The 10,451-nt window shown below is 52.0% G+C and overlaps 1 protein-coding gene across 1 annotated transcript in view; it reads left to right on the forward strand.

Moving 5' to 3' along the window:
• The window catches only part of SLC4A5 (solute carrier family 4 (sodium bicarbonate cotransporter), member 5), a 31,585-nt gene that overhangs the window by 2,095 nt on the left and 19,039 nt on the right, over nt 1–10,451 (forward strand). The window contains exons 2-4 of the mRNA XM_010003934.1: nt 899–986; nt 1,747–1,932; nt 6,852–6,981. Coding sequence (XP_010002236.1) covers nt 899–986; nt 1,747–1,932; nt 6,852–6,981 — 404 coding nt within the window. The remainder of the gene's footprint in view (nt 1–898; nt 987–1,746; nt 1,933–6,851; nt 6,982–10,451) is intronic.

Raw genomic sequence — 10,451 nt, forward strand, 5'->3', positions numbered from 1 at the left:
TCAGTCTAAAGATGGTCTTTGCCTTGGGGGAAGATGGGTTGATGAAGTTGGCAACCTGAGCAGAGCCAACCCAGCCAACCTGCACCCTTCCAGCTCCTGAGGTGCACACCCTGCTGGCTTTTGATTTTTCACCTCTTTGGCTTGAATTGAGGTTTTTCATCCCAAAAATAAGGCAGTGATATTGCCATGGATGGAAGCAGCTGGAGTGGAGAGGCTGGTTCTCCGACCGCTCTCAAAGTGACTTTGAGAGGCATCGACCCAACTGCCATGAATAGTAACTGTTCTCCCACCCAAGTCAAGTGTGAAAGGCAATCATTGGAGGTCAACTAATTAGGAGGTTAATTAGCATTCGGCGCAAAATCCAAAGGAACTTGTATGGGGAGTAAACCAGGTTTGAAGGAATTTGTCTGGAAGCAGCAACGTGTGGAGGTGGAACATCTGGGCGGAGGGGATGGGGAAAAATGAACTTTGCTTCTGCAACCCCCCTTTTATCTGTGCAGCCCCCCCCAAATTCAAGGGGTGTTTATTGCCCCCCATTAGCTGAGCTGGTGTCTGGCACAGCTCTGCAATCATCCCTCACCTTCTCTCACACCTTCCTCTGAGCAGTGGAAATAAGAGGCTGGAGATGGAACCCTGGGGTTGGAATTCATCCGGGTTTTCCTAAATATGGGGAGGGGTGAGTTGGAGTGTGGGCAGGGCTGGGAGCCCAGGGGTGAGTGAGATGTGGGGGCTTCCAGGAGGTGCCAGAGGTGCATCCTCAGGGAATATCCCAGCTTCCCAGTGCATCCTCACCCCAACTGGGAGGGACCCTGTGACTGCCCATAGCGGGGGAACCGCAGGGCCCATCCCCTGCCCAGACCCTTTTCAGTCTCTCTCCTGTCTCCTCCCTGTCGCTCAGCTCAGCAGCAGGACCATGCTGGAGGATGAGGATGGGATGAGTGAGAGGGGGCTCAGCAGCTCCAGGAGGAGATATGACGATGAGGAAGGTGAGTGAACCCCCAGGGATCCCCCAAGAGCCAGTGACGTCTTCCCTGCCAGCCATCCCATCCCATCTCCTGGTGCTCAGCTCAGCACATCCCCTGGGAAAAAAAAAACCTGTGGGTGTTTGAAGCCTGGTGGCAAGAAGACAAATATCTCCTTGGCTTCTTTTTGCAAATGAAACCCTCTCTAGATCATTATCTAGATCTAGATCATACTGTGCTCTGGTCAGACCCCACCTAGAATACTGTGTATAGTTCTGGGGCCCTCAGCACAAGAAAGATCTAGACCTGTTGGAGAGGGTCCAGAGAAGGGCCATGGAGATGCTGGGAGGGCTGAAGCAGCTCTGCTCTGGAGCCAGGCTGGGAGAGTTGGGGTGTTCAGCCTGGAGGAGAGAAGGCTCCAGGGAGACCTTAGAGCAGCTTCCAGTGCCTGAAGGGGCTCCAGGAAAGCTGGGGAGGGACTTTTCATCTTAGAAGATAGTGATAGGACCAGGGGTGATGGTTTTAAACTGAGAGAGAGGAGATTTAGGTGAGATATTAGGAACAAATTATTCACTCTGAGGGTGGTGAGGAGCTGGGATGGGTTGCCCAGGGAGGTTGTTGATGCCCCATCCCTGGAGGTTTTTAAGGCCAAGTTGGACAAGGTTTTGTGCAGCCTGGGCTGGTGGTTCCCTGCTCATGGCAGGGGGGTTAGAACTGGATGATCTTTAAGGTCCCTTCCAACCTTATCAATTCCATGATTCTCCTTCTCTCCCCTTTTTCCCAGATTACCACTCCATCTACATCGGGGTGCCGGTGTCCCGGGGCTACCGGCGCAAGCGGCGCCGCCGCAGGTCGGTGTCCAGCCGGGACAGGGCGAGCGAGGCCGAGCAGCCCGACGAGCGCCATGACCGCTCCGACACCGACGACGGCCACGGCTGCTCCGAGAGCAACGACAATGCCAGCAGGACCAGTGAGTGGCCCCCACTCCACCCACCCCTCCCACCCCCAGCCCCGAGGCTTCCCAAAAAACAAACCCAAACCCGACTGGGAGGGGGTTTTTGTGGCCTCGTTTAACCCAGGATTAAATTGCCTCCCACGGCGCTCGGGCCGGTGTTTGGTTTGAGCTCTGCTTTTTGACTTGATGCTTCCCTGATTTAGTTTTGACCCTGGATGTCTCTGAGAGCTGGGCATGGAATGGGAGCTGAGGCTGTTTGGGTGATGGATGGGGTAAAAAGAGGTTGCCCCTGGGAGGTTGCTCTTGCCCTTGGGAGTTTGCTTTTGCTCCTGGAAGGTTGTTCTTGCCTTTGGGAAGTTGCCTCTGCCTTTGGGAGGTTGCTCTTGCCTCTAGGAGGTTGCCCTTGCCCTTAGGACGTTGCCCTTGCCCCTGGGAGGTTGCCCTTTCCTTTAGGAGGTTGTTCTTGCCCTTGGGAAGTTGCTCCTGGGAGGCTGTCCCTGCCCCTGGGAGGCTGTCCCTGCCCCTGGGAGGCTGTCCCTGCCCCTAGGAGGTTGTCCCTGCCCCTGGGAGGTTACCCTTGCCTTTGGGATGTTGCCGCTGCCTTTGGGTTGTTGCCCCTGCCTTTGGGAAGTAAATCCAAGCCCAGCAGTCTCCCGGGGGGGGGGCGGTGCAGACATCCTGCAGGCATCACACCTTGTTCCCAACAATCTTTAGCCTGGGGGCTTTGCCCAGTCTGGTTAAATCTCCTTAACAAAGATTAACACTTTGCCCAGCAAAGCAGCTGTCGATCTCTTCTTGGGTTTGGGTTGGTGGGTTGTGGTTTTTTTCCACCCTCCCCCATTAGAACTTTGCAGTTGGTTTAACATCAGCAGAGCCTGGAGTGGCTCAGCAGAGCAGGCAGAGGCTCAGCTTGGCTTTTCCCTCCAAGGGAAAAAGTTGTCAAGGTTTGTTGTTTTTTTTTTTACACAGGGAGAGCATTTTAATTTGCCACAGGCTTTAAATGCCACCAGGATCTAACACTGGGCTGTCTCGGGGTGGAGGGGGGGGAGAAACACCTTTGATGGAGGAAAAACACCCCCAAAAAAGCCTCAACTCTGCAGCAGTCCCACTTTCCCCCAGGAAATCTCCCTCATTTGGATGTTTTCCATCCCCAAAAAACCATCTTGGAGCTTGGAGGGGCTTCTCCAGTCTCAGTCAGAGTGGGAAGCAAAAAAAAATACAACCCCCAAGCTGTGATTTCTGTCCTCCCCCCTCTCCCTCCCTCCATCCCTCTGCCACCCAAAGCGCTCACCTCTCCTACACGCATCCCGGTTGATTTGGTAACTTCCCGTCATGAGAGCCAAAGGAAAAGGAAAGTGCTTTATATTCTCTATAATCTGCTCCTTAAGCCTTGGGAGTTTAACAAGCCTGAGTGGATAAAGGAGGAAGTTTGGGGGTTTGGGTTTTTTTTTGGTTGGGGTTTGTGATTCTTTTTTTTTCCTACCGTGCGGCAAAGTTTCGGTTTAGCCGGGAAGAAATGGGGGGGAAAATGGAAACAATTCCAGGTAGGTTATTTCAGTTGGTCTTTGGTTTCCGTGGTGGGGGGACTCGGAGGGGGAAGAAAAGCTCCATTTTATTCATTTATTTCGTTTTCTCCTTTGCGTTTACCTTTGTAAAAGCAACTTGGAGCCTGTGTGGGGTTGGGTTGGGTGCTCGCTCGGGGCACCCAGCTCCAAAGCTCACCCCAGAAGTAGAACAGGGAGGGGGGAGGGTGGGCAGGGTTTGTCTCAGCTTCTGCTGCTCCCCAGGAGCAGAAAAGATGGTATTTGGAAGGAGAAAAATCTCCCAGATTTGTGGGTTTCTTGAACAGGAAGGGAGCATTTAATCCCACGGGGTGTGCACCCCAGTCTCCTATTTTTTGCGGGGAGAAGGGGCCCTGCTGAGCTGTGAAACCCCAGGAAAAGGCTGGAAAAGGACCACGACAGTGGATGGTGAATGTGCTGGAGCCTTAAATCAGGCTTAGTCCCACAGCCCTGCTGGGTTGCAAACCCAGTTCTCCCAGGCCCCCATTTTATCACCTTTTTTATTGTACCTGGAGCCAGGGCAGGATTTTTCATTGGGAAAAGCACCGTTAGGTGAGGTTTTGCTGCTGGATCCAGGCTGGGGTGTGAAGGGCTCTGTGCACCTCCAATGAAAGGATGTGTAAATCAATGTGACTGATCCATCTTGTCCAATTATCCATGGAAATGGGTCCATAAAATTCCTATTTCCCAAAAATTCTCCCCAGCCTTAATGCTGAGCTAATTCCTGCAGTCCCATTCAGCTCCACCGCGGCTGAAATCCTGGGGGAGGTTGGATGGGTGTAAAGCAGGAATCGTAGCTCAGGAGGCTTTTCCCATTGGAAAAGCTGGTTCAGGGAGGTACAGATCAGCTCTGAGCACCCATCCAACTGTGTCTTGCAAGAAGTAGGTGCTGATTTTGGGGTAATTTTGGGGGTTTTGGCCAGTGGTGCTGCAGCAGGTTTTAATCTTGCGTTGCTCAGAGGTACCAAACCCTGGCCTCAGGATATCCTCCCCAGTGAATACCTGCTGCTTCCCAGGATTAATTTAGGTGTTGAATCCAATTTCTAGGAGAAAAAAAATAATATATCCTGGGTATTTCTTTGGGCATGAAAGGGTCCTCCAAGCTGAATAAACCCCATGGATTTTGACTGCGTGGTGAAGCTGTTGGTTTAGCAACCGGCTCTTCGCTTGGGTGCTCAGAGATCAGTGTAGCCCTTCAACAGGGGGGGAAGATGGAGAAAAAGTTGAAAAACAAACCTCAGAAAAGCTCTTTCTGTGCAAAATTATCATTTGTGGTTTCCAGTAGACAAAGTGTGTGTCACAGCCCTGACACTCCAAAATGAGTCGCTGGTGGGATCGTCGGGCGGGTTGAAGCAGGAGAGACCCGTCGTTCCACCCACGAGGGGAAGAATTTGGGTAGAATTCAGAGCAGGAACCACCAATTTGAGGATTTGCAAAGCTCTGACCTGCTCCTGCAAAATTTTGGGTGGATGGTTGGACTCGGTAATCTTAGAGGTCTTTCCCAACCCTGTCCATTCTGTTAAAACTGCAACCCCCCTTTTTTCTCCCCAAATGCATCCAGAGATCCCACCTGAGATGGATATTTCCAGAAAACTCCTGGTTTTTAGTGGGTTTTTTTGTGCTCCAGCTCGTTGCATTTTGGGGTTTGCAGGAAGTTTGAAGTGCCTGCCAGGCATGTAACCCAACTCTACAATGAACAGGAATATTAATAATCACAATAATGAAGTTTATGGAGTGGAAGGGAGGACCTGACAACAAGGAGTCCTGGGAGTGGGGGTTTAAAGGGTTTAAGTGGTTAAGCAGCCTCATCCCAAAGCAAGGGGCATCTGATTCTTTCCAACTTCATCTGCTTTGGAGGGGGGACAGGACAATATTCCCATTTTTTTCCTCCACTCACACATGGCAATTTGATTACCAGCTTGCTTGGGTACCCAACTTCCCTCTTCCCAGGCTAGAGAACTGGAGGATTCTGCTAACAAAGACATTTTCCAAGCAGGATTCACTCCAGAAGAGGGTAAAGACCCAAGATTTAATTAAAAAGACCCAATTTCCATGGAGAAGCCTGGAGTAGGGCTGAGTTTAACCCCTTTTTTGGGGGTCCTATCCATGCCCAGAACATCCCAGTTCCTCCCTGCAACCAAATGGAGGCATTGCTAGAAAAGCTTTGGAAGCTGGAGAGGGTTAAGAGAAAAAACAAACCTGGCATTGTGGTGTTTTTTTCTTGGGAGAAGAAGGCAGGTTTGTCACCCTCCCATGGCCACCAGGAATGCATGGAAGATGAAAACCCCTTTTCCCACCAGGCAGGAGGTGAAGTGTCCCTGCTCCCCTTCCCAAAACACACCACGGGGAGGCAAGAAGTGCCTGTCCCAGCCTGGCTGGGTATTTGCAGCAAGAAGCTGGATTTTTCCTGCAGAAATGGGCAATCTGTGTTATCTCCCCTGAGTGACACACATTCCCCTCAGGGACCCAGCAGGAAAATGGGTGCTGAGCACCTGTGCATCCCAATATGTGGTGCTTGGGACTGTAAGGATCTGCTTGCTGATGTTGGCAGCTCCAACCTGGCCAAACCAGGCTCTGTGGTGGGGGAAATGTGGGACACCCCATGGGAACAGGGTGCATGATGCTCCTGGGAGGGGAATTTGACTGTATTTTAGAATCAATTTTGTGTATTTGATTATATTCCTCAATTCCCATCCTGGACCTGGGCAGCCTCCACTCATCCTTTCCACCAGCATCTCTTTGCACAGGGATTTTGGGATGTTATTCCTGAAGAGTTTCCCCCCTCCTCAGTGTCTCTCACCTTCACCATTTACCTCAAAATCTCCTTGTTTTTCTACCCCAACATCCTAATGTGCCCTACAGATCCCTTTTTATCATGGAATGGTTTGGGTTGGAAGGGACCTCAAAGATCATCCAGTCCCACCCCCTGCATGGGCAGGGACACCTCCCACCAGCCCAGGTTGCTCCAAGCCCCATCCAACCTGCCCTTCAACACCCCCAGGGATGGGGCAGCCACAGCTTCCCTGCCCAACCTGGGCCAGGCTCTCACCACCCTCACACCAAAGAATTCCTACCTCATCTCCAACTCCCATCTCCCTCTTCCAGTTTGAAGCCATCCCTTCTTGTCCCATCCCTCCCTGCCCTTGTCCCAAGTCCTTCCCCAGCTTTCCTGGAGCCCCTTCAGGTGCTCTAAGGTCTCCCTGGTCTCCTCATGTCCAACCTCAATCTCCCTTCAAACCGTGGATATCCGTGGACTCCAAAGAACCCTGTAGGAACAGGATCCCTCCAGATCTTTCCAGATGGGAATGGTGTGGGATCATCTGATCTCCAGCTGATGCTAAATCTCTTTATGTCCCCCCTCTTCCCTGGCAGTGTCTCCAGCTGCCGAGCGGCTCCGCTACATCCTGGGGGAAGATGATGAACCTCCCAACCCCACGCTCTTCACGGAGATGGACACACTGCAGCACGATGGGGAGGACATGGAGTGGAAGGAGTCAGCCAGGTGAGAGGGGGGAGATGCTTTGAGTGGAAAATGTGTCAGTTAGAACAGAGAATCACAGAATGTCAGGGGTTGGAAGGGACCTCCGAAGATCATTGAGTCATAGAATCATTAAGGTTGGAAGGGACCTTAAAGATCATCAAGTTTCAACCCCCGTGCCACGAGCAGGACCAAAAAAACTAGGGCAGGTCACACAGAAACATGTCCAGACAGGTCTTGAAAGTCTCCAGAGAAGGAGACTCCACAACCTCTCTGGGCAGCCTGGACCAGGGCTCTGTCACCCTCACAGGAAAGAAAGCACCAGGACAGGCTGTCCCAGAGGGGTGGGAAGGGACAACCAGTCCAACCCCTGCCAGAGCAGGGTCACCCCAGCAGATCCCACAGGAACACCTCCAGCTCGGGTTGGGATGTCTCCAGGGAAGGAGTCTCCACAGCCTCTCTGGGCAGCCTGGCCCAGGGCTCTGCCACCTTCACAGGACACAAGTTCTTCCTCATGTTGAGGTGGAACTTCCTGTGCTCAAGTTTGAGACCATTGCCCCTTGTCCTGTCATAGGGCACAAGTGACAAGAGGTTGTCCCTGCCTTCTTGAGGCCCTGTATTTATAGATGATTCATTAGGTCCCCTGTAAAGATCCCTAAATATCCCCAGGTGGAAATGGCATCAGGGAACAAACAGCATTTTTCATGAGGTTAAAAAAACTCAAAAACCTGAATTAGGGAAATGCAGAAAACATCACTTTCTTGGGGACTTTCATGGCGTCTGGAACCTGCTGAGGAGAAGGAGGAGGAAGGGAGGAAGATTTCCCATCTTCTCCCACTTCTCCCAGTGCTGGATCAACCCCAAAACTGGGACTTTTCTAATTCCCAGTTGCAGCCTGAGAGCAAAGCCCTGCAGGAAGTGCCGAGGGGGTGGAAAAAAACAGGGTAAAATCCTGGGAAAGTGCAAAATTGGAGCAGAGAACTGGGAAATGGGAACAGGGGACATGAAGGACATTGTTCCAGGTCTTTTTTTTTCCCACACACACTTTTTCTGGACAGGCCAAGAGTTAAAAGTGCTCCTGCCCCTCAAACAATAAGAATAAAAACCCACCCAGTGGACCTTGAGTAAAAGTCTTAGAGGAGCTGCAAGTGATGTTCACTTGATTCAATTAGGAGTTTATCCAAGTGTCAAATTCAGGTGGGATTTCCTCTTCCTAACCTCAGGGCCAGTAGAGTTGTGGGTTTTGGGGGAGTTTGCAAGGTTGGGGACCTTTGGGACTTCTTTTCAGTAGCACACAAAGGGTTTCCCAGCCCAGAGGTTTGCCTGAGGGATGAAAAACTGAGCAGGATCAGGCCCTGTGGGTGCTCATCTTATCTCTTGGGTTCTTACCACTAATATTTTGGAAAGCTTTAAGCACCCTCCTGGATGCCAACCCTGCTCAGGAGGCAGCAGCTCAGGGAGGCACTTGCTACGGTCCTTTTTTTTTCTCCCTCAATTTTGCGTTTCCTCATCCCCCAAAACCTGGGAAGGCAAAAAGATCAACACTTGTCTTGGGATTTTCATAGAATCATGGACTAGTTTGGGTTGGAAGGGACCTGGAAGACCATCTAGATCCAACCCCCTGCATGGGCAGGGACACCTCCCACCAGCCCAGGCTGCTCCAAGCCCCATCCAACCTGCCCTTCAACACCCCCAGGGATGGGGCAGCCACAGCTTCCCTGGGCAACCTGGGCCAGGCTCTCACCACCCTCACACCAAAGAATTCCCTCCTCATTTCCAACCCCCATCTCCCTCTTCCAGTTTGAAGCCATCCCTTCTTGTCCCATCCCTCCCTGCCCTTGTCCCAAGTCCCTCCCCAGCTTTCCTGGAGCCCACCAGGAGGCCACTATGAGGTCCCCCAATTTCACCCAGGGGGGCTTGAGATGGAGGTTTCCAAATTCCCCCTGGGAGGACGTTCCTCAACTCCTGGATTTCCACTCTCCAGCAAGGAGACATTTGGCCTCTTCAGCCCTGAGAGAGCAGCTCCTTGGTGGCAGCAGCAACTGCCCATGGCTAAATCCACCAGAAATGGCAAGAAAGGAGCTGAGCCCAGCAGGGAGTCGGGGGCTTTTGCTGTAGCCTTGGTGAAAACCTCACGAGATGTTGGTCCTGGGGCAAAGACACTGCTGGAAACGTGCCTGGAGTTCCGTACGTCGTGCCCTGAGCTGCCACCTTCTGCACACACTAATAACCCACTTTTGGCAGGAAAAAGAGGCAAAAAAAAAAAAAGGAGTAGGGATTAAATCAGTTTTGGATTGAGCACCAAAGGGGCTGGGACTGTGCTCCGGCGGGAAGCTTGAATTCCCTCCCAGTGGAAGCAGCGTTGTTTGAAGGGCTGGAGAAGGAGGTTCTGCAAGGAAAGCAGGATGGGGAGGTTTGGTGTGGTGGGCACTGGGGCTGAATTGTGGATTTTTGGGGGTTTTGTTCCCAGCACTCAGCATTTCTGGCACTCCCAGATAAATTGGTGGGGTTTTTTTAATAGGAAAAGACAATCTTTTCTCTCTGCAGCAGCGTTCTGATGGAGTCTCCTGCAGCCAATGCAGCCCTGGGCTCTCCCCACCAGCTATTCCCAAACCCCTTCTCTTCCTCCATCCCTTCAGTCTGTGCCCCCAGTGGTGGCAGGAGCCCAAATCCCAGTTGGACCAGTTAAAAGTTGGAAGGTTAAACCCCATGGAGGCTAATCCATGGAGCCTGCAAACCTCCTGTTAAGGAAAAGTAGCTTTTTTCCCCCAAATCGGTGTCTTGATAAGAGCCTCTTGGCCTCTCCAGAACCTGGAGCTGGGAGATACCAACCACCATTCCTGAGGGTGCTCTGAGGTCTTTAATTTGTAAAATTAAGGAAAATCTGTGTTATCTCCCTTGAGTGACACATGTTCCCCCAGGGACCCAGCAGGAAAATGGGTGCTGAGCACCCGTGCATCCCAATATGTGGTGCTTGGATCTGCTTGCTGATGTTGGCAGCTCCAACCTGGCCAAACCAGGCTCTGTGGTGGGGGAAATGTGGGACACCCCATGGGAACAGGGTGCATGATGCTCCTGGGAGGGGAATTTGACTGTATTTTAGAATCAATTTTGTGTATTTGATTATATTCCTCAATTCCCATCCTGGACCTGGGCAGCCTCCACTCATCCTTTCCACCAGCATCTCTTTGCACAGGGATTTTGGGATGTTATTCCTGAAGAGTTTCCCCCCTCCTCAGTGTCTCTCACCTTCATCATTTACCTCAAGATCTCCTTTTTTTTCTACCCCAACATCCTAACGTGCAGATCCCCTTTTATCATGGAATCATGGAATGGTTTGGGTTGGAAGGGACCTTCAAGACCGTCCAACCCCCTGCATGGGCAGGGACACCTCCCACCAGCCCAGGCTGCTCCAAGCCCCATCCAACCTGCCCTTCAACGCCCCCAGGGATGGGGCAGCCACAGCTTCCCTGCCCAACCTGGGCCAGGCTCTC

The sequence above is a fragment of the Chaetura pelagica genome, unplaced genomic scaffold, assembly GCF_000747805.2.
Source record: "Chaetura pelagica isolate M959 unplaced genomic scaffold, ChaPel_1.0 scaffold528, whole genome shotgun sequence".
Taxonomy (NCBI): Eukaryota; Metazoa; Chordata; class Aves; order Apodiformes; family Apodidae; genus Chaetura; species Chaetura pelagica.